The sequence below is a fragment of the Odontomachus brunneus genome, unplaced genomic scaffold (genome assembly GCF_010583005.1).
Source record: "Odontomachus brunneus isolate Ranch 3 - 2012 unplaced genomic scaffold, Obru_v1 Obru_scaffold_004, whole genome shotgun sequence".
NCBI classification, from domain to species: Eukaryota; Metazoa; Arthropoda; class Insecta; order Hymenoptera; family Formicidae; genus Odontomachus; species Odontomachus brunneus.
The window spans coordinates 561,953-585,769 of record NW_022639454.1 but is presented as its reverse complement, the minus strand read 5'-3'; the positions used below and the strand labels follow the sequence as shown (position 1 = coordinate 585,769).

Genomic DNA, 23,817 nt, shown 5'->3' with positions numbered 1-23,817 from the left:
CTCTCTCTCTCTCTCTCTCTCTCTCTCTCTCTCTCTCTCTCTCTCTTTCCCTCTACACCAATCTTTCTCTTTTTTTCTCTCAGCCGCACGTCTTTTTTCGCACGTTATCGTAACCTAATTCTTTTCGCTCCCTCCTCCACGCGTCCTCTTAATTCCTCTTGTCGCGCGTCTCCCCGTAATTCGGATATTTTCGAATCCTCGTGAGCGCTCACTTTTAACAGATCGATTGTCGCGAATTCAACGTGTTCCGATTATTCTGATTTTTCGCAAAATATTCCACTCAAGGCTTGCTATCTCCGATTGCCCCTTGAAAGACTTTCAGAGAATGATGGGACCGATCTTACTCATCCATCTATTTATCTCCCCTGTCTTGCGTTATTTTTTGTTCTGTTTTTTTTCTTGGTCTTTTTTTCCAGACTTTTTCTCTCTTTTTCTCTTTTTATCTTGCCCTCATTACCTCGCTACCTAACTCTCCCCTTGCTAGCGGATTTATTGCAGGATGCCTTTGCGAGACGGTTTAAGAACATTCTTCGACGATGCGCGAATCGAAGCGGCTTCTTGCGCGTCGCGTCGTGTCGGACGTCATCCAACCGGATGATCTTACAGCACGGAGATTGAATTTTGGGAACGCGCTTCACGAATTTCACACACAGGAGCACTTGGAAAACATTGCGCCCATAGTTATGATTAACGGTCGCGATAGTGCGGTACGTGCTGATGGATCCGTTTCCTGGAGATCGACATTCGAGGAAAATAGCTTTCACAGGATGGCTTTTAATTATAACTCCTGAGCGTGCGTGTGCGACAGGACGTAAGAATAGAAAAGGGAAAACACGCGAGAGGATATAAAGATCCACACAACGGAGTTACTTGACGCAAAAATCTCAGAAAACCACCGAAATCTTTGTAAAATCCGTCGAGGGGATAAAAATAGCGCGGCTTGACTCACCGAAACATTTGGTCTGTATCCTCTTGTACATCTCGCCGCTGCTTTTCCGATGCACCATCCTGTGCGTGGCCGCTTGATATCTTTTCTTAAAATTTTTCTCGCTCTCCGTGGATTCCTGAGAGTCCCGTCGTTCCTTACCGCCAATCTCCGTAATGTCGTCGTCATCGTCCCTGCTGTCTGGTCTCCTCCACACGTGACTCTCTTCGAGATCACCGATGTAAATCCACTCGCTGCTCGTGTACGGCTCCACATAAGTATCCTCGTCTTCCCTCCCTGTCGTTGAGAAGAAACCGACAGACTGATTGTTACTCATATCGAGATGTGCGATAACGCTATTCAGTGGTAGCATTCGGCAAACCGACCTGTGAGAATCTCCATGCTGGCGTCGGTACTTCGAGCTTGCAGTCTCTTCCTGCCACTGGCGGTGTCATCGATCGAACCTCTGCTTCCTGGTCGGGGGGTGGCTCTTTCCTCCGATTTGGCCCGGATGTCCGATCTGCCGGCGCTGCTGCGACGGTGCCTTCTGTCGCCGCGATCTTCCGACCTATACCTCTTGTCGAATTTCTTGTACAGCCGGTGCCCTGTGACGTGTTTGGAGGAGGACGCCCTGTGTCCCTCCGGGGAGTCCGCGAAACCTGCCGGTGGTCGAACGATCTCTTCCGACACCTCGGGGTGAAGCAACAGGAGGGCACACACGATAGAGAAAGGAGGCAGACAGACGGACAGATAAGTAGATACGACGATAGAGAAACGCTACTTCGCATTCATCATTAATTACCGTGAGATATCTCGAATGTTTTGTGTTCGCATTGAAGAATCTCATTCGCACAACTCGTGTCGGTTTACGAAGCAAACAAAAGGAACAGTTGAGTGATGCTGATAGAAAGCGAACTACGAGAAGTGAAGCGCGATCCTCGAATTGCTAAACGGTAGAAAATTTAGAGAATTTCTATGAATACTTTCAAGGACCGAGGCGATACCTCGAGAGAATAACGATCGAGCGGTGTGATTTAGACCGACCGCAGGCGAATTCAGAGAGAGAGGAAATCGCAGAATCACTTGAAACATTCGAGTCACTAGCAGATACACACTTGGCATACTCGCTTAGCGTCTAATGAGATCTAATCGAGAGCTACCATGAGGATGCAGAGATATTCAATGTGCACTACGCTAATTCGTTCAATCTGCGATCTCAGAAGCGGCTGCTGCTAAGGAGATCACGTCGGAAGAAATTCTAAGTAAATTGTGATACAAGTGTCATCAGACTCTTCGCACTCATGGTCTCGTCCCCCTTCTCTTCCTTCGCTGGTCATGAAGAAACTCAAAATTATTCTTGTATCAATGCCACGTCGGTCAAAGGCTCAGTGCCGAAAGTGGCATAAAGCTGAATACATTCCCTTTCGGAGAGCAATGCTCCTCTTCTCTCGGATGAAGAGGAAACGGTGCGATAGGAGGAGGAGGTGGAGGCGCACTCGCGAGCAAAGAGTTTGAGTGAGAGACAAATGAATAATGCACGATAAGCAATATATCACCTCTCTGCCGCAATGATGGCAATGCGCGGCGTCCAAAGCGGCGACAGCGACGCAAGGCTGATCAGCGCTCTCGCTGTAGAACACACTGTCGCTGCCCGGACTGACGGACCTCAAGGACTCCGCCGACAAAGCTTTCAATCTCGCCTCCGGACTCTGCGCCTCCATGACAATCGCGCGCTGACCGTTGTGGCCCGGACTACGCTGATAACGACCGGGACTCAGGCGACTGGAGCAAACGATATCGTCCGCGAGACGAGATCTTCTTCGTGGCAAACTGCCAGTTATCGCTGCGTTCTTGTCCTGCACAGCACGATCACCGGATATCGAGCGAATAGTCTTGAAAAAAGAAAAAGAAGCAAAGCAAAATATCGGCAGTGTTTTCGTTACAGATGTGTTTTGTTTAATCAATTCTCACATAGTGGTTCAAGTCCTTTTCGAGGACAGACTCCCTCTACCATGCTCACCTCGTTGCTACGTCTCCTGGTGGAGAGGTAACCGCTGGTCTTCCTCCGTGGACTCTCCCTGGTGCGACGATGCCTGCCGCTCTCTGCACCTTCTCGGTGCATGTGATGATGGTGATGATGATGCATGTGGTAATGATGACTGCAGCTCGAGTCGTCGGATGTCGGTGCGTGTGGACCATCCTCGGCCTGCTCCACTTTCCATTCCTCTTTCTGAGGACTGTGGCTGAGCGCTTGTTGCTGCTGCTGCTGCTGCTGCTGCTGCTGCTGCTGCTGCTGCTGCTGCTGCTGCTGCTGCTGCTGCTGTTGCTGCAGCTGCGTCGATTGTTGCGTCGCCGTCTCTCGTTTCCTGTTGTTTCGGTGAGGACTTCGAGCGGACGCTGGCTTGCTCCTCGATCGGTGACGATGGCTAGGTGTCGGACTGACTTCCACTTTCTCAGGATACACTGGCTCCACACTGTGTTCCGTTTCAACGTTGTTGGTAGTTCCGAGGAAGTCCAGACTGAAGGTTTTCTTCTTGCGACGCCGCTCTTCCTCGCTCCACATGCGAACGTCGGGTGGCGACTCGGCGTAACCCCCGGACGACGATCGGTGACCCTCCTGCGTCAGAATCAGTCGTGTCGCGATTAGTTGAAGTCTCTCTTTCGACAACTACAGACGGATGATCCTGTGGGCACTCACATCTCGATCCAATTCAGTCTCCGAGGTGTGCCCACTGGGTGGAGCAACTTGTTCCAACTCATGATTAGGATGATTAGGATCAGCCATCGCGTCCTTCAGGTCATAGCTACCTGAGCTGCTACTGCTGCTGGACCTCATCGACGACGGAGGTATCTCCAGCCCGAACGCGATTTCCGCTTCCTCTAAGATTGGCGGCGGACTACACGGCTCCTCGACCACGGCCTGATGATGAAATTGAGACAGTCGCAAGCTTGAAGTTTGCCGATATTTCAGGTCGCGAATCTGTCTGAATGATCATTGGACGAGACGAGCCATCGAATGATCGCGACTCGACGGTGGGGAATGGTGAATGGAGCGACGACGATTTCTTACCTCACTCCTCGCCAAGCTGTAGATTGAGCTGGCACTTTCGAAGGAGCTGCCTTCCGCGGCGGTCGCGGTGGTTGAAGCAGGTGCCGATGCCGCGGCGCTGGACGTCTGCGGTGGTCTCGACCAAGAGCTGGTCGTGGCGGACGTACCTGTGGTGGTCCCGGTTTCCGTAGAAGTATTGGCAGTGACATAATCTTCGGAGGTCTCGGAGAGATCGGTGTTTGTGCGGCCCGAGTCAGTTCTCGCCAGACTCAAACCGAACTCACTCGACGACTGTGACTGGGGCTGAGACAGTGGTGGGCCTGGGCTCGCGCGGCGTAATCCGCTTCTCGGGCGACCGTTGCTCGCGGAAATGGACGATTCGATACTAAGGGGAAAAGACACGGGATTTAATCGCGATATATCGTGACGATACGAGTCCAGCGACAGGGTGGTCAGGCAACTCCAATACTGGGGGACAAGCGTTGCGGGCGTTGGCCGTGATCACTGAGACGTGTGTAGGTCGATGGTAGGTAGATATCACTCGGAACGGGAGAAACGTGAGGATTATGGGCGTATGCATTTGCGATAAATGATGGCATGTTCGTTGAAATGATTAGTAGTCAGAAGTGACAATAAAAAGGCTATTTACAAGATTATATTTACAATTTGAAATTATAGCATGTTGCAATCTTGAACGGACATCGTCCAACGTTAACGTCTTTTCAGGTAGTTTCTTGTAATACGAGACAGTTTATTGAAGAATACACGTAGAATTAATTTAATAGAAATATGTAGTCTTTTATACAAATAATTTTTGCTTTATTGAATATTATAAATGTCCTTTTTTCAATTTTTTTATTATGTATTAATTATGCACGCAGAAACATGTCCGCTTTCAAGTATGCCAACACGTGTATGTATATGTGTGTGTGTGTGTGTGTGTGTGTGTGTGTGTGTAATAATCAAATACTTCGGGATGCCGTGAGGATGATTCATCAAAAGATATACTCAAGTCAAAAAGCTTGGGGGCTACTATGAAATCGGGTCAGAATGCGTTATAGCCTTACATATCGTACGCGTAAAAACGTGCTGTTGCGGATACATCATTGTAGTAAATTTGCTGAAACTCGGGCGGTAACAGATCTTGTATTCTGTATGCGCGTCTGCAAAAAGTGTCTTCTATAAATAAAGCGACACGCAACAGCGCCGAGGGGAGAATCTCATAATCACTAACTACGTTCGATAACAGTCACGCCGACAATCATGAGACTTTTCCAAATCAATCAGTACAATAGCTACAAGGATCGTAGTCTCGCTAATCGATTTAAGGCTCCTTAAATTTTTCCAAAATACGTTAAAATAAAACGATACGTTTAAAAATAAAACTTGTAATCGATTAAGCAGATCTTTAAAATAGTCCAAACACTTCTTTTATTAACAATTAATCAGTTAGCTGTGTATGAGTCATGAAGAAATGGCAATTTTTAGCATTATGACGAGTATACTCGTCATGCAACACAATTTAGGTACACACTTTTAAAAGAAGGCGATACAGCTAACTGATTAATAAATAGCCGTAAAATTAATACGTGATAAAATTATGAGAAAAAGTAGGTTAAAGAGGAAGATTGTATGTCACAGTAATTATTACGGTTATTTATTGATTGTAGAAACAAAAGGAAAACGCTCGCATTATGTTTGATCTGTGTCATTTTATAGATATATCTTTTTTTTATATTTTTTTTATTTACGCATTTGGATTTACGATTATTTTTTTATAACGTATTTTGGAAAAACTTTCAGCGTGTATTTTCTCGCTTCTGACAATCAAGAGTCAACCCCGCGGTGAGAAGCCAGGAGCCTTAACGATACGTTAAAAAAAAAACTATTGTATCTCTATTAAAATTCTCGTAAAATATTTTTGCATCTTACCTCGGCGTGAGGGGCTGTACCGGAGTGGCAGGTTCCAAACGTATCCTCGGACTCGGTGGGCAAGGCTCCACTTCGTCCTCCACATCCAACGCCTCGGTATCCATTGAGGAACGTTGCTGATGTTGCAACAGTAACAAATGCCTCCTCCTTGAGGACGGGGTCAATAAAGCCAACGAGTCAGCTTGGAGTACCGTCGCTTGCGACTCGTTCCATATCCCATCGCTGTGGTCCCTCGTCACGTCGTTCGTCAGGGAATCGCTCGATGCGAACGGAGAAGTCAGTTGGCCAATGATACTGGTGCCGGCTATGCCGGTCCCAGCGCTGAATGCGACTGGACAGAACGTGGTGTGCAGCAACGCACGGCTCGGCGAGTCGCCCTTCGGGCTCTGCGAGATTCTGCGTGGCGCTGGAACAATGTTGAAGATATCGTTAGACTCTTCTCATTTATTATCAGTGAACTTGATAATGTATATCGAGTTACGTGACACACACCTGCCGTTGCGGTCGGCGACGTGGGCGAAGTTGGAAGTGACCTAGGAAGCATAAAGTCGTCCGACGATAGACCCTGCACACCATCCTCGAGCGACACGCTTCTTTTCCGAAAAAGACCGCGACGTATCAGATTCTCATGGAACTCCTGAAGAAATGCGATAAATTGTCGTGCAATTTCGTGCTGCTGCTTGTCACGCTTGACTCGTGAAGATTGATCTATATCAACGAGAGAAATATTGAGGAGACACGCGTCTCACCTCTTCATGATGATCCTCATGGGGCGAGGCGATTCGTAGCAAGGACAGATCCTCAGGTGTCGAGGAAAATTGGACGGGTGCTCTGACAGTTCTGCCCCAAGGATCTTGGTGATTCCTTCTGCAGGTGTGAGGGTAACTTGGCTCGCCGGTCTCCCCGATGAGTTCGCGTCTCTCGACGCGGATCTCGCCGTCGGAGAAGGTCTTCTGGAGAGGAAGGAACCTGCGGGTGGGCTCGGAAATCCGGCTGAGGAGCGCCCGAGCATCTGGCGACACTGGAGCCGGCTTGAAATTTATGAAGATCTCCTGGTCGTCTAGATCAAAAGATTTACGATGCTCCAGTGGCTGAAACGAGAACAAAATATACGAGCTGTATCCTGGCATTTATACCCACTGTTAAGGAAAGGGTTTGTCTGTTTATTTATCCCGTGGGAAAATCGCCGTTGGAAACGTACGAGCGTATATATCGTCAAGTGTATTTATTTCTAGTATTTCTATTTATTTCTTAAGTTTTATTTCCCACGTATCTTTTCGCGCGAATCAATCGCTCAAGTGTTGAGAAATGTCAAAGCTACAAAGGTTCAAGAGCGATCTCTTTACCCCCAACGAGTTGAGACTCGTAAAATGCAAAGATTAGCGTGACGATACTCACAACGTTGACGGAAGGAACTATGATATCCCCATTTGGCAAGGCTTCAACGACAACAGTGGTGGTGATGGTGGTGATGGTGGTGGAAGGAAGCAATGGAGGTGGTGTCGTTGAGACAAGAAAGGGCGACCTCGGTGGCTCCTCACTTTGGGTTCTATGGAGCGGCTCGTGCTCGGTTTCCTCTTTGGTAGGCGCGCCAACTTGGCCGAGTGGCGTGCCTAATTGTCCAGCTTCCGAGTAACTTTTCGTCAATTTTCTGCCATTGAACACGCCGTTCGTCTGCGCGCCCTGCGAAACCATCTTGACACGATGTATGGTCCTGGGGCTGAGTGTCACCGGATGTACACGGCCGCGAAACATCGCCGGGATCTCTGTCTGCGTCGCCTGTGTCTTCATCGCGCCTCGCTTCGGTGGTTGCTCTGGAACAAATAAATCGCTAAAAGTCGCTCGCGAACTGAATCCTCGCCCGCGGAGTCTGTCGAGAAAAATTGGAAAAAAATTCTCTTAACGATATTTCGATTGGGTGTCGATCGTTCCATCTAACGTTAATCAGCAATTCGCCAACGGACATTTTAAATTACATTGTTTCCCAGATGATGCTTCTCAATTTCACGAGCGTTATAGTCTCTAGCTTACGACGAGCTAGAGCGCCAGCGGCCGGCCAGCTGTGAGTAAATAGCTGTAACTACTTTCGCCACTTAATTTGCGATACTTGGCTTAGGATCAAAACTGCGAGACGAGTTTGATCGCTCACACGCAGTCCTGGTTACATAGCGCGAGATATTTTGCACTAGAATTAAGAGAGCGCGTATATCTCGATAAATTAACAGTTTATTATCCGTCACAAGCTGAGCGCTCGTAAATAAAAGCGGATATCCTTTCGAGAAGACCGTTACGAAACATTATAGCATCGCGCGGTAGTGTAAAGAGTATTTATAGATCGCGTATACGTCTTTAAAGAGAGGTATATTTATAGTCTATGCGCACTTGTAATGTGTGAAACTTTTCCATGTGCAACACGCCATCGAAACGTATGAGACTCACACACACACATACACACACTCACCGAGCAAAAGAATACGTGGCTCGACGCCAGGGTAAGGATGCACCAAGGGCAAGGACAAAGGCAGTATAGTGTTCTGCATTGTTGGCTGCGAGTCTATAAGACGTTCCGGAGGACTTCTGCTCCTCGGAACGTCGAACGACGTAAGCGTGTGTGACCTCGCGAAGCTCACGTGCTTCGTCTTCGGAGGCTGTGGCCCTTGCGTCGCCGTGGTCATCGCACTGGGAGGCACGGTTGGTAGCACCGGTCGCGGTCCCTCCAACTTCATGGACTCCTCGTCTTCCGGCACCCATGTATATCTTCGAAGTCAGAAAGTTAGGGGTCGTCAAATCGACCGATCGTAAGGGTTAAAGTGAAAGTACCAGTACCTGGACAACACTATGATATCTAACCTTACATTCTTATAGTTTTAGTTTTTGAATACGAATATTTAAACTTCCAACTTAGTAGTTCTCAATCGAATTGAACACAAGAGTTCGCTATTATTTTGCACAAATGACCACGTAGATTTTTAGTTATTAATTACAGGAGGTTCTTGTAAATTATCGTGGACAATTATACGCCAATCTTCTTTGACTAATAATTGAGAATTTTACGTGGTTGTTTGCGAAATGGTAGAGAAATTTTGTATTCAGCACGAAGTTCAAAACAATAAAAATGTTCAAAGTTGGGCATTGGTAAAATGCTTCTATAAATGTGAAAAATTTTTCTCATTTCCGATGTAAAAATACACACATTGTGAGTTTTCTGCGGGAAATAAAAAGGGCGCGCACGTATACTTTTTTCCCCGATAATGAAAATGAGGCGAATTAAATGGGAGGCGTGTTGTCGGGAGGATTGTCGTGTCCATAGGCATTGTACTAAATACAGCCCGATTACACATGTTACAGGTATTATCGCAGGAAGCGGAGTGACAGCGTGTCATTCTATCGGCGAGCAGATGACCTTATTAGAGATCGCGTATATTAAACGTCAATTTTTAGCGTGAGCCGTTGTCGCGCAGACCAGGTAAGATTGATCGCGGAACAATCGCGTGGGAAGTACAAACGGGTGCTCGAGGGAAAAAGGAAATGAACAAATTTGAAGAGCGGGATCGTTAGCACGAGTTAGCCGCGTCTATGTGATCCAATCTATCGGTTATACACATCCCGTGACTATTTTCTGCATATTCGCGCAGCGATTTTCCGTGCAAACATAATTTTTTAATCGATCGCTTTCCGTTGACCTTAAAAAGCTGATAAAACGGGTGGACGCGCGGCACTCATGCTAATCAGAAATAAACCCAACTCCCCTGGCGCGCATGCTACCCTCTGAGGAGAAGCCGCCGGGTAGGTTTTGCACGTAACAGCCGATGGAACATCGTGCGCTGTATAAATATCGTTTTTATAAGGTCTATCTAAAACCATAGCAACGTTGCCCGTTCGTGGATCAATGGAGGTATAACGTTACCAGATACGACCCTCCTCGACGTACAAGGTGTGTGTCAAAAGTCGCATTCGCTCGTCGTTGTCGTCGCCGTTACGATCGGATCTCTCGACGTCACTCGAGCTGACTATACGAGCGCGGTAAATTCTCGCGAATTTTTCACGAGAGGTCAAAGAAACGCGTGACGTGCCATTCGAACGTCTTGAATTACAGTCTTATGTCGCTTTTCGTTTACATTGCTCGTCATTGCGCTCCGACACGCCTCTCGATCAATTACGTTACTGGAGTCTCCGCTGATAAATCGATCAGTGGATACATTCGAAGCGCGTCCCTCCGGAGTAATTCGCCCCCAAATATCCGAAGCACTCGGCTACTAAATAGCCGGGAGCGATGTCGCGCTCCGCAGGTGTCGAGTATACGTGTATACGAGTATACGTGTATACGTAAGCGTGTACATGGAGAAAACATCCAGGATATCATTGTCTGAATACGGTTGCCGCAATAAGATATTAATATTATTTTTTGCTCATACACCCAAGTAGTTGTAGTAACTATAGTTCTTTGGAATTGGTACACTGAGTTTCTTTGCTATCTGTTTATACGTATTTGAGCGATATCCTTATTACCGTATAACCAAGCCCTATAGATCTCTCAACTATGATACTTGTTCTGCAGATCACAATAGAGAGACAACAATATTCTCTCGGTTGAGGTAACAGTATATATGAGGATGTATTAACTGAACATTATGTATTATAAAAACTATAGTTGTGTATAGATGGGGATATAGCAACAACAATTACTTCAATAATACGACATCTATTTAATTTAAAATCGAACAAATTTTCTCTTTAACCATGGAATATGTGAATGCGGCAACCATAGCAGTTTTCTCCGTGTAATAAGCAGTCACCTACTTTTCTTCCCAGTTCATACGAGCCACTTTTTTTACTAAAGTAAACAAAAGGAAGAGGGAACGAAAAAGGGAGAGAATATACGTTTATATACGAACGTATGTTATATCCATCATAACATTATCGTAAATTCGCGCATGGGAAAAGTGCTCTCATACATCGCCGCCAAGCGACTCGCGGAGCACTCGGATATTGCAACCGACGACGTATCAACGCAAGTTCTTCCGGTGGAATTCTCAATGAGTGACGCTCAACTTTGGATTCCGCATGTAAGATCCGTCGAAGGAGTGCGCTCAGAGAGAGAGAGAGAGAGAAACAGATCGATCCGTCGCTTTACTCACCTCTTCGGATCGGGCACGGTGCAAAACTTAGGGCGCGGCCTAAAGTAGGAACTGTCGATCCAGTCCGCCTCGTCCTCGAAGACGTAGCCGCGCGGTTGGCGATACATGATCTGAAGAGGTCTTCGTGGATAAGGCGCGTCGCTCAAGTTCTCGTCGCTGGGCGCGCTACGCACGCACGCCGATAGGATGGAGTTCCTGGTGGAGCTGCACGGCGACGGGCCTCTCGTCGACAGACAACCGAAAAAACCGCCACCGGACTTCTCGACGGCGTCTAGCTGCCGATTGGTGATGCAGTACTGTTCCTTGATGTCTTCGCGCGAATACAACGGCGTCGCGCGACGATCCCAATCGACGTTCATGGGACCGCCAAAACCTCCGTGGAGGTCTACCTGCGTGGAGACGTCCACCTGTCGCAAACAGCCGGCATTACGGTATCTCTCGGGAGTTGGGAGATGTTGATTGACACGCGGATCAGCAATCTGTGCAAATATGAATAGAAGAGAGAGAGAGAGAGAGAGAGAGAGAGAGAGAGAGAGAGAGAGAGAGAGGCAGAGAGGGAGAGAGAGAGAGAGAATAACTTCGGAGCAATCGACGCCACGAAATCATTTATTTGTAATTTACTGACAGACAACAATGCTTCGTAAGTTGCCTAGCGGCGATTGAATAATTCCTTGTTGAAGATCGAGGTCGTTGTTCTGCTTTGCCAAAATAGTATTCACCTAGACTAAGAGTGAGAGCGTGCAGAGGGGGAGCGAGAAAATCCGAAAACGGCGTCGGATGCCGTTAGAAAAATTGTACCCGCGTGTTCCAACAGTCAAGAGCAAAATATTTGTTCGCGGTGCAAAAAATTCAGCGCGAAAAAGGGAATAAAGATGTAACTCTTGAAAAGCCGAAGTACTAATAACGATGATTGAAAAGTGTTGTTCGTTATACGAGCAATGAAACACGCAACTTCGCCGGTAGGAAACGAGGAAACAAAACAAGGTAGGCTGTGCGGGGGAGTATTGTCTTTTGCGGGCCGTTTAAAAACTGTATCGTCCTACGATCGAGTGCGGTAAACTGTTCCATTCATCGAAGTTCTATAGCTATATACGGCTCATTGTGTCGGGCCGCGTTATCGGAAATCGTAATAGTCGCTGCATTAAACTTCTGTAATTTCCCGGACTTCATTACCGTTCTTGCATTATTCCTTGCTAAACATGGAGTTCCGATATCTTTTGCCGACCGTCGACCGCGCCGTGGTCATTATAACCGCCTAATGATTATCGCATTATATCAGTGTCGGGTAATGAGATTCGTTCGGGAGCTACCCTTGCTGAGCGCACAGAATCAACGAAGACGGACGAGGAAAACATTTCAGTTTTTTCCGAGCGAGAAGTGCGTCTCTCTCTTTCTCTCTCTTTCTCTCTCTCTCTCTCTCTTCCTCTCGTTATAGGACTGACCTACATTCGATCGCAGGAAACGGATTTCGAAGCGCGAGCAATGTCCTCGATTCTCCGGGGATGAGGACGATTGGGATATTATTGTCCTTCGTGGCCGGAAAGGGAAGTTCTCGTTGGTCCTCCAAATGTTAACGACGTCTTTCAGTAGAAAGGTTCGCAAATAAAAACGTGGGCGATTGTCGGCTCTTTTACTCCCACACACGCGAGATCGTAAACGTGCGCAGACGGTGAGGATAAATAACGAATGGCGAGTGAAACCGGGAGTGCACGTGAAAGAGAGATACTCAAAAATGCTAATTAATTAGATCGCTTTAATGGGCGAGAGGATTAAAGGATATATTGCACGCGTAAATTCGCATGTTCGTTGAAGAGACCGGCCCAAGGTAAAACGTCGACAATTCATGAAATCTGGTCATGGTGACGGACGTGGTTAATGAACTTTAGCCACCGCACAGCCACAACGTTTTGAGATATAACTCTTGTCGTAATATGAAGATTATATTCAAAATGAAGTTCGCGTGGAATCATTTTTTTTCTTTTTGCGCAACAGTGAGCAACGTGCGTAAGGTGTATTTTTACCGTGACATATTTACCGCGCTTATAAATTACTTAGTAATGTTTACGAACGCAGACATATGTAGCATCGCGCGACAGTCCCGCAATTTCGCGGTCCGCGCGTGTCGCGATGAAACGACATTTAATTAACGACTTTTAATTATCTTATCGTTCTCGATCACAATCTCGCAAGTTTCGAATTAAATGCAAATGAAACATCAAAAAGTCGTCTTAATCTCCGCGAGAACTTCCTTTTCGGCGAGTCTCATGTTGCCATATTTATTTGTACTTTTTAATTCATTGTTCACGTTTTATTTTATTAAACATGTACAAGAAATGAAAAGAAACGAAAGTGACAAAGTCCACCTAATTGTCTCAGGCACCTACCTGAGGATGATAGACTGGTGTCGTCCTGCCGACAGCATTGGCATCACCCCGCATGGGCGTTAGGTTCGCGGAGACCGTGGGTAAGTTTCTCGGATTTATGGCGATCTCGGGGCCCGGGTGGATCCTCCTCATGCCCGCCGGGCCCGCGGTGGATCCCAAGCTCGGTGCCTTCACCATCCTGGACCGCACCCCGCGCAGCGACACCGTACTCGTTGGTGAAAACGCTGGCCACGCACACCAGCTGGCCTATCGATCTAGCCGCTTTTTCCCTCTCGAACGAGAGGAATGTTCGGCGTCCCGGGAGGTAAACCGAGAGGATCCCGCGAGACAGCCAGCGGTGGTAGTTCTCGCGGAGCTGCTACCTCGTCGGCGCGTCTCGCGCCCGCCGCGGTATCTTCATGGTCGCATTCTCGCGCGCGCGGTACGACGCGCAGAGTTCGGATCGCAGCAGGATGTCCAAGTATCTTTCGTCCGCGACGACACTCGCGCCTCGATCCGCGACAATCGGTCGTCGGCAGACTCCTGGCGATTGCGAACGTGGCCGGAGCACCTGACAACGACGAGCGCGACGGTGGCGATGACGACGACGACGACGACGACGACCACCGACACGACGACGTTGGCAAACGCGGACACGATCGAGGCGACGCGTCTCGGTGGTCCTCGCGAGACGCGAGGGATGACGAGCCCCAGTGAGTCGGTGAGAAGCGACCGGGGGTTGCGCGAGCTGGTGCAAGAGAGACGCGCGATAGGGAGGGTGGAAACGCGATAGGAAGAGAGAGAATCGGGTGGAGGAAACGCCGGCGGGATGTGGATAGAGGGGGATGAATGGAGGGAGTGTGTGAGAGCGTGGGTGCGATCGAGACAGTGGATGTTCCAGAGAAAAGAGGGATGGTGATGACGAGAGGCGGACAAGGTGGGGGTATTTGTAACGTTCGCCACACTTCGCGACGCGTGTACACGCTTTGTAAGCCGCGCGGCACGCTCTCGTTATCGGGCGTATTAATATCGTGATATTTAGCCGGGTCGCCGTTTAATCACCCGATAGGGTGGACGTGCTTTGTAAATAGCCTTTTTCTCGATTGTCTACGAATCGCGGTGAGACCCTCAGCTGTGAAATGTTCACGGCTGATTCTATTGAGCAATCCCGAAGTAAGACTACACCGAGCCTCAATTCCCGCCGTGCCAATATCGATGGATCACTGTGCAGGGTAGAGTGTACAGGTAAAGGTGACCTACTTGGCGGAAAATCGTGACCTAATTAATTAATGCTATTTATCAATATATCCATAACTGTGAGTTCCTTTCTGTTTGTTTCCACACTCCTCTGTATTTCACTGCATATTTAATATTCCCTTCTATTTAGTAGTTGCCCAAAGTCCCGCTACCGCGAAGCAACCTCATCCTTGCCGAGGAGTTAGCTGGACAACGAGCTATCCCTCGCTGGTAAAACAATTAGCCGAACGATGATCAGGCTGTAATGACGTTACGGAATCAAAGGTAAGCCAGGAAATGAACGCGGCAACAGTTCCGTCGTGGGCACGTGCGCATACGGGACAATGGCATTAGCTAAAGAGGTATGATAAAAAAGCGACGCGTTAAACACGCTAGTACAACTGGCACGTCGGAGCGATGAATGAGGGCGGCGGCGGCGGCGGCGGTGGCGGTGGTAAGGGTGGAGAGAAGGGAGCAAGATAAACGGGATGACACAGTTGCAATACTGAAAAGACAAGCCGGACGCGTGCTGGCACGGTGGAATGAAACAAATATGACGTCATTGACGGGCGCCGTCCTTAAAGCCGCGACGCCCACGTTTCACGACGTACATGCGCGCGGAAATACCGACGCCTACGAGCACGACGTGAGGAAAGAGCCTACACGAGTGACCGGCCACGTCAAGACCAGATGGAGCTCCTGCGCACCCTTCCGCCGTCACCCTCTTTGTCGAAAGGCCGGAACCACCCTGTAAAGTTCAAGAGACACGCGTTCCGTGTATTTTCGTTGACGCAGTCTTGAGACGATCAACATCTTCATCAGTCTCTCGTGACATATACTTTATTATTTTTTTATACTCACGACCGCGGTAGTGTCTTAACATCGCACACGATCTGAGTAACCCTTGCATTTAGTAGAGGTAAAACTAAACTATTCCAGAAAGAAGTATACTTCGCGGAATTTAAAAGACTTGAAGATTGTTATTTAGATTACAGAAGAGAACAAATATTCAATGCGCAGTAGATATAGTTCAGGTAAAAGGGGAAAAGAGACTAGAAACTGGCAAATGCAGTAAATGCTAGTTTGCCTAATAATAATAAGTTAGTTATTTCATATCAATCATATCAGACTATATTAAATTGCATTACGTTGTACTATGTTGTACCACATTGTTTTATATTATATTAGAACATATTAAACTATACTAAAGAACACATTAGATTAAAATGTATCAAATTCTATTAATATAATTCTATTGGTATCCCTAATACTTTATTATTTGATATATTATTATGAGTTCATTAATCATCGATTATATTCGATTATATGTATATCTCTATACATATTATATACACAAATAAATTTCAATCTTATTTGCGAATAAATTTTTTAGTACAAAATTTTAATTAAATATATTTTCAATTAAATATTGTGCATAATCTGTTACATTCACATACCCATTGCCTTCAGCTTACATTATATATTTATGTATATGAAATATATACACACACACACATATATATATATATATATATATATATATATAATATGTACTATATATTATAAATTATTATAATATATATATAATATTTTACGATATTTCTAAAGTGTAGTGTATTTAAATATAAATAAATGTAGATTTTTTAGTCATGGTTGTTTCACTTTATTTATGCCATTTCTTTTCCATCATAACAAAAAGTAAAAATATAAAAAATTACTTCTAGAAACTCTACACTATCTCTCTGTATATAATATTCTCTCACTATCAATGTGCGAAAGCAAAAATTCACTAATTTCATATATTTGTTTGAAAAACATATGAGTGAGGAAGTATTTCGTATTTCTATCAGAAACTCCTGCCAACACTTTAATAATTATATCTACCTGATATCAAAGAGCGAAAAACTCAAAATAGAAATTTTTCAATTTCGTGGACTTGTATTAGGAGCATATGATGAGTGAGGAAGTATTTCAAGTTCCCGCCGGAAACTTGTGCTACCTCTTGGGAATATATATGTCCTCCTGATACCAAAATACGAAAATCGGCAAACCAGATTTCTTCAATTTTGAGGATTTGTATTAGGAACATAGGATATGCGAGGAGGTATTTCGAGTTCCTGCCAAAAACTTCTGCTACTTGTTGAGTCTTCATGTTCTCCTGATATCAAAATGCGAAAATCGACAAACATTTCTCCAATTTCGAGGATTTGTATTAGGAACATAGAATGTGCGAGGAGGTATTTCGAGTTCCCGCCAAAAACTTCTGTTACCTCTTGAGTCTTCATGTTCTCCTGATACCAAAATGCGAAAATCGGCAAACCTTCTCCAATTTTGAGGATTTGTATCAGGAACATAGAATGTGCGAGGAGGTATTTCGAGTTCCCGCCAAAAACTTTTGCTACCTCTTGAGTCTTCATGTTCTCCTAATAGCAAAATGCGAAAATCGGCAAACCTTCTTCAATTTCGAGGATTTGTATCAGGAACATAGGATATGCGAGGAGGTATTTCGAGTTCTCATCAAAAACTTCTGCTACCTCTTGTGTCTTCATATTCTCCTGATACTAAAATGCGAAAATCGGCAGATTTCTTTAATTTTTAGGATTTGTGTCAGGAGAATATAATGTGCGAAGAGGTATTCCAAGTTGTCGTCGTTAACTCCTGTTACCTCTTGTGTCTTGATGTTCTTCTAGTATCAGAACGCGGAAATTGACAAACTAGATTTCTCTACTTTCGGGGATTTGTATCAGAAAAATAGAATATGAGAAAAAGTATTTCCGCTAGAACCTGTTGCCAGCTGTTTAGTGATGATGTTTTCCTGATATCAAAATGTGAAAATTGCGGATTTTCTGAATTTGTATATAATATATGAAATAGATACAAGATGAATATTTTTTTATTACATTCAAATGAAGAATATAAGTTGGATGGGTGTAATAATTGTTATTTAATAATAAAAAATCTTTATTTTTTAGTTTATTATAACACACACACACACACACACACACACACACACACACACACACACACACACACATATATATATATATATATATATATATATATATATATATATAATGTACAATAGATGCATTAAAGTATGTCAAATATATAATACAATCAAATATATTTATATTCAAACGTTAAACTTAAATAAGTAATATGAGCGTTTCCTCAGATTTACTTTTACATGTTAATATTTTAAAAACTATGAGTTTGCCAGAAATATTTTAAACAATCATCATTGTTATTTGAAAAATTTTTGTGCAAAACTCTTAGTTTTTAAAATTTCAAAGAGCGAAAATTAAAGTAGAATATCCTATACGTATACATACTTATATTTAATGATGTATATATTGTTGCGCTCTCGCTTTTGGAGACGAAGTTTGATGTGAGAATTGATTGTCCGGACGCGAGCGCTATAATATTATAATAGTGTACATAATTTATCCAGTCAGCGTAAACTTTTAATCTGTACTTTTATTAAAAATATTCAAAAATCCTATTTAAATACTTACAATATAAAATATGAATAATATACAATATAATAATTTATACATAATATAATATGATCGCACGTAGCATGGATATTTTTTTATGAAATGAAAGTAAAATTAACACGCTTTCCGATTTTCACTACAGCTATTTGGTCTTTGGATCACCAACTTGTAACAATGTTGTATTAAAAACTTGATAGAAATGGACTAGTGGTACCCGAGTAAAGCAGCTTACAATATACGACCGTAGTTCTTCAGTAGCTGCAGAGAGGTCGCATGTATGATAACTACATACCTGAAACATCAAAGCAGATTTCATTAGTACCGACAGATTCCGAATATGATAAATTATTTTTTTTTTAAACCTAAATTATTGTATCTATATTAAAAAACATAAAAATTACCTTATATTACTGAAATTATAATCAATTTTATAGATAATTGCTATTCATAATAATTAACTACACGAGTCATTACGTTCTTAAATGTAAATTATAAGAATCAAGAAGGTAATCAATATATTTTTCAAAAGAAAATTAATATATGCATATTTTAATATTCTAAATATACGCAAAAAAATATTTTGTTGTAGTTCTATTTCATAAAACATCGGGTGTACAATATAATTTATGTGTATGATGTGTGGCTGATTCCGGCAAATATTTCAGACGCCATTGTCTTCGTTATATAGGAAAAGACGAAGTCTGAGAGCTATTTTTTTCTCCATTGCTTTTTAAAGGAAGCTCGATGAAGCTACGAGTTGTGTGCGTGACTTTACACCCTACTGAACTGGACGGAATTCGAATGTGTGCGGCAGGCCACGCAAATAAACACGCGCGAATTTATAGAACAGGAAAGCACGTACGTGCGTGGGTCACTCCTTTTTACCGAACCTGATGGTTGCGCCCACCGTCGAATAGTCATCAAACGAACTCCGCTGATGCAGAGCGTATAACTGCGAGACATTTTCTCGCTCGGTGTTTCCTGCCTCATTTTTTCTTTTCTTCTCGCGAATCAGCGGAGATGCACGTAAGAATTTTGACAATGAGTAATTAAATTAAAGTACAGACCATGTGCCAATTGACGCGAAATATGCGCGCTGCGTTTAATCGTTGCCTGAACTTCCTCTTGTAACGGATCCCGTTCTGCGCATACTGTTCGAGAAGAAGCTACCCAAAATGAAGAAACGGCGAGACGAGAAGTGGAATGATCGGGTGACATTGAACGTAGGTGGTGTTCGACACGAGACGTACAAAGCGACGCTCAAGAAGATCCCGGCGACGAGATTGTCGCGGTTGACGGAAGCTTTGGTGAATTACGATCCGGTTTTGAATGAATATTTCTACGACAGGCATCCGGGTGTTTTCGCGCAAGTGCTCAATTATTATCGCACGGGAAAGTTGCATTATCCCGTAGACGTGTGCGGCCCGCTTTTTGAGCAGGAACTGGAGTTTTGGGGATTGGACTCGAATCAGGTCGGTTTCGTATCCTCACCCCGTACACCTTTCTTCCTCATCTTCATTTCACCCGTTTCGTTCTTCATTATTCCCAGGCTCGTGACGTTTTTTAACGCTTCACTCTACGTGGAAACGACTCGACATAATTCATCGGCGCACAGGTCGATCGTATCGCCCACGGAGTTCTTTAATAGTTCCTTAATTAAGTTGACTTACCGCAGGTAGAGCCGTGCTGTTGGAGTACGTACAGCGTTCACCGAGACACGCAAGCTACCTTGGCAATCCTCGATAAGCTCGACGTCGAGGGCGAGAAGCTCAGCGACGAGGAAATCGCGCGGGCATTCGGCTTCGAGGAGGAGTATCACAGTGGCACCTTGACGAGATGGCAAAGATTGCGATCTCGCCTCTGGATCCTCTTCGACGAGCCGTACTCGTCGTTGACGGCTAAGTGCATAGCTTGCGCGTCGGTGCTTGTCACCTGTCTGTCGGTGCTGTGCTTCTGCGTGAAGAGTCACGCGTCGGCCGAACCATCGGGGGACGAGTGCGAGGAGGAATCGTCGGAAGACTGTTCGAGCGATATCGGAAACACCGCCGACCCTCATCGAGCATTCTTATACTTGGAACACGCCTGTAACGCTTGGTTCACCGTGGAGATCGTGCTCCGCTGTCTCGTATGATCGTACTGTGCTCTTTCTTCTCTACATTTAAGTACCGTTTTGCCCGCCACGAGAGACACGATCGATTAACGTAAAACTGCTCTCGAAATAAACGATTCACATCGTTGCGTGCACGTCTTCGTTTTTTTCTTTATCTCGACACCTCGCTATGTAAAAGCAACACGCGGCATTTCCGCGATTGATATAATTAACAAGTAGTCGCCTTCATCTTGCCGCGGCTTGGATGATACACCGCGACGTTGTGGAATTAATTGCAGGTCAGTCCTAGCCTGAAGCGTTTCGCCATGTCGCCGGTCAACGTGATCGATCTGGTAGCGACGATGAGCTTCTACACGGAGTTCTCGGCGGAGCCGAACCTCTATCTCGAGCTCTTATCGATAGCGCGCGTTCTACGGTTATTCAAGTTGACGAGGCACTCACCCGGACTTAGAATCCTTATCCACACATTCAAGGCGTCCGCGAAAGAGCTGGCTTTGTTGGTCTTCTTCCTCGTGCTCGGAATCGTGCTCTTCGCCAGTCTCATATTTTATGCGGAACGTTTGCAGGTACACCTCCGTTTCTCTAGCAGTAGAAATATCTTAAGGACGTTGGATATCATTTTGATAAAAAAAAATTCTAATTTTTAGTTGAGAAAAATTTGACATATGATCTCAAGTTCTCCATTCTTTTCTTTTCTTTAAAATATATATCTGTCGTAAAAGAATAGATATAAAAAATGAATTTAAAGAAATTTTGTCCAACTTAATTTTTCTAAGATGCAAGATGGTAGTTTCAAGGACCATCAAAGTTCTAGCCTGCTTTCTCGAGTAGCTGATACCGAGCAGTGGCTCGAGTAACGCAACGGACACTTTTCAGGAAAATCCTGACAACGATTTTGACAGCATACCGCGAGGCCTTTGGTGGGCCTTGGTCACGATGACCACTGTAGGCTACGGCGATATGACACCGAAAACTTTCCCCGGCATGTTCATCGGCGGACTGTGCGCTCTGGCGGGTGTCCTTACTATCGCTCTTCCGGTTCCAGTCATTGTCAGCAACTTCTCCATGTTCTACTCGCATACGCAGGTGCTCACATTATATCCCTCGCGCGCGCGTCTACTAATTCCCTCCGCGTGTAACCATCCAATTACAACATTGCCGTTTAATCGATGAAACGAATCTTAAACCAGCCACGAAAGTTGTGCAGGTGTGTGCAGTGTCACGAAAGGATTAATCGCGAATTTTCAGGCACGCAGCAAACTACCGAAACAGAGAAGAAGAATTCTACCTGTTACTCCAAGACGGCCGAGGTCGTCGCATCGGAATCACATCGACAGCGGAGATCGTCGATTTCTAACGAGTCTGGCTTCCAAGTCAATGTACTCGACCGGATTAAATAATGTTGTGTAATGAAATTTGACTGTCATCACAAGAAATCGACGTGTGCGTAATAATTTTATCTTTGAATTTGCTCTTGGCAAATATACGCAGCAGAAGATGTTCTTTATCTTTCCCTCCCAAGAATGGAATCTATATGTACATATGTATAACAAAAAAGGCTGATGTTATCGCGGTACTATCAAGATTTGAAAGCCACGAAGGAGGACACAGTATTTCGCTAGCGATCGATTATCTTCGATAATCGCTCATCCATAAATCATACGCGCATGCTGTCCGTCCCGTTGATTTATTCATCGAACGACTAATTTGGCCTCTTCGATCCGGACAGGACCAGAGAAGGTAAGTTTTCCTACATCGAGTTTTAAAGAGACCAGGTCGACTGAGTGTCTCGCGATAACAGAGCGTCTCGCGATAGTCTCGCCGATGATCGATATTATCTGCGGGTTATCGAACGGTAATACTCTTCACCGTGAAGCACGTCTAATGGGCGAGTGTCGAGGCCATTCTCGTGGCCGTAAATTCGGCGCACAGCTGTGGAGTATAGCTGCTGCTGCTGCTGCTGCTGCTGCTTCTGCTGCTGCTGCTGCTGCTGCTGCTGCTGCTGCTGCTGCTGCTGCTGCTCGAGTGGCAACAGAGCGCAAGCGTAAGCCATCGACCGGTGGAGAAATTCGCTCGAGAGTAGCGACGACCCCGCTGAAGCGGCCACGGAGCATACCCTGCGAATCCACTCGTGAGACGTTGTGTCGCGTAAACGCGACACTCCGCGTCTAACACGCACCTCTACGCAACCTGTCCCGTTTTATCGATACTCTTCGAACTCGCCTGTGCGATATATATTCCTCCCTCCCGCCCCCCTTCCCCCTCCACTCGCGACTACTATCTTTGGCCGACTAACGGGCCAATCTGATTAGTTTCATTTCGCTTACCTGTCGGTTGGTTTGCACGGAAGTTGCGCAAAAATCAGAGGAAACAAGAGGGCTGTACAAATGAGAGCCGTTCTAAATTTAGATCTCGGCGGCTTTCCCGAGAAGGATGGACATTAATACGGGATTTCCTCGAGGAAACGAACGATCCGCTCGGTTCTCTGAACTCCTTTGGGCTTTCGGGCCTTATCGATTCGATAGACATCCGACGCGACGAGTAATTCTCGTCTGGCGTATTTAAAATGCGACGCGCTAATTTGAGTATTTCTGGCCCTTTCCTTCCCCGAGACAGACTATGCACACGTCATTAACGTCGAATCGATCATCCCCTTTCGGATACCTTTAACGAAGTCGAAATTCGATGCTTCAAAGGGTAATGTAAAATTCGTATCTGGGATGTATCAATTACTTAGCACATGCTTCACTTTTGTTACTGATAAACAACAATTAACGATAAAAACACTCGATCCAATGTTTCCCCCATGATGTCGCCCAAGTCCATAAGAAGGACAGATAATTTGAGAAACGAAGAGATTCGATATGTCAAATTCTGTCGGCTCTGTTATCGGGCAGATTGCGCAGAAAGATAAAAAATGATCAGCATGTTCGTAAGTCAATGAGAAATAGGTGCGCAGTCGTTTTTAGCTGAAATTGAAAAGCCCTGCAGATCGATCAGCGCGATCTCACTGTCGAGTATCAGCCCTCCCTTTAACACATTATACGGCGAGACCCGCAGTGGAGATGGGAAAAGGGTGGTTGAGGGAAGGAAAATAAAGGGGAAGGCTGAAGAAGGAAGAGATAAAGAGGCGTATTTCACGAGCTATAAAAAGCAGTCGTGCGACAGGAGGTAATTCCTATTTTTCCCGCGGGTTTTGATTGTCTCGCCGTGAAAAATCGACGATCTTGTCGGGGGATCGAAAGAGAAGCGCGCGCGGGCTAAAAGAGGAATGTCCGCATAGATCGACCCAAGTATCTCTTTCTCTCTCTCTTGTTTTCGACTCGCAATCAAACGACTGGGGGAGTTTTTTAATCGCGCGATGCTAATCGCGGACGGAGCGGCCTTGAAAGAGAGACTCAACCCCGAAGACGTGGTTAATTTCAGACGGAAATCGATCCGCTAAACGATAGAGAGATAAAGAAAGGTAATCGCGAGTATCACCCAGGTGTAGCTTGCGATATCCAATAATACCGATCTCTTTAACGTTTCAACGTACAAGTGACGCAGAGTCACATCAAGGTGAAT

General features: G+C 45.3%; 2 protein-coding genes across 6 annotated transcripts in view; one reads left to right on the top strand and one right to left on the bottom strand.

Annotated features, from left to right (window-relative positions):
* Window positions 1-14,016, bottom strand: part of LOC116846135 — a 21,605-nt gene extending 7,589 nt beyond the window's left edge. Inside the window, exons 1-14 of one of the 5 annotated variants that reach the window (XM_032819644.1) lie at window positions 13,429-14,016; window positions 11,045-11,523; window positions 8,368-8,663; window positions 7,305-7,720; window positions 6,656-6,997; window positions 6,399-6,543; window positions 5,907-6,312; window positions 5,042-5,137; window positions 3,996-4,359; window positions 3,624-3,845; window positions 2,946-3,542; window positions 2,482-2,817; window positions 1,312-1,584; window positions 950-1,222 (exon numbers count right to left, since the gene is read on the bottom strand). In XM_032819644.1, coding sequence (XP_032675535.1) covers window positions 950-1,222; window positions 1,312-1,584; window positions 2,482-2,817; window positions 2,946-3,542; window positions 3,624-3,845; window positions 3,996-4,359; window positions 5,042-5,137; window positions 5,907-6,312; window positions 6,399-6,543; window positions 6,656-6,997; window positions 7,305-7,720; window positions 8,368-8,663; window positions 11,045-11,523; window positions 13,429-13,605 — 4,422 coding nt within the window. In that variant the 5' untranslated portion in view covers window positions 13,606-14,016. Of the gene's footprint in view, window positions 1-949; window positions 1,223-1,311; window positions 1,616-2,481; window positions 2,818-2,945; window positions 3,543-3,623; window positions 3,846-3,995; window positions 4,360-5,041; window positions 5,138-5,906; window positions 6,313-6,398; window positions 6,544-6,655; window positions 6,998-7,304; window positions 7,738-8,367; window positions 8,664-11,044; window positions 11,524-13,428 lie in introns of those variants that run through there. The other 4 variants (XM_032819619.1, XM_032819625.1, XM_032819633.1 and 1 more) reach the window with 4 other exon arrangements.
* A 5,033-nt stretch (window positions 14,017-19,049) lies between these two features.
* Window positions 19,050-21,734, top strand: LOC116847407 (potassium voltage-gated channel protein Shaw-like). The gene is made up of 5 exons (XM_032822380.1): window positions 19,050-19,612; window positions 19,816-20,265; window positions 20,529-20,816; window positions 21,127-21,336; window positions 21,499-21,734. Exons 1-5 carry the CDS (start codon window positions 19,316-19,318, stop codon window positions 21,658-21,660), a joined length of 1,407 nt encoding a protein of 468 aa, XP_032678271.1. The 5' UTR covers window positions 19,050-19,315; the 3' UTR covers window positions 21,661-21,734.
* Window positions 21,735-23,817: the final 2,083 nt, after the last annotated feature.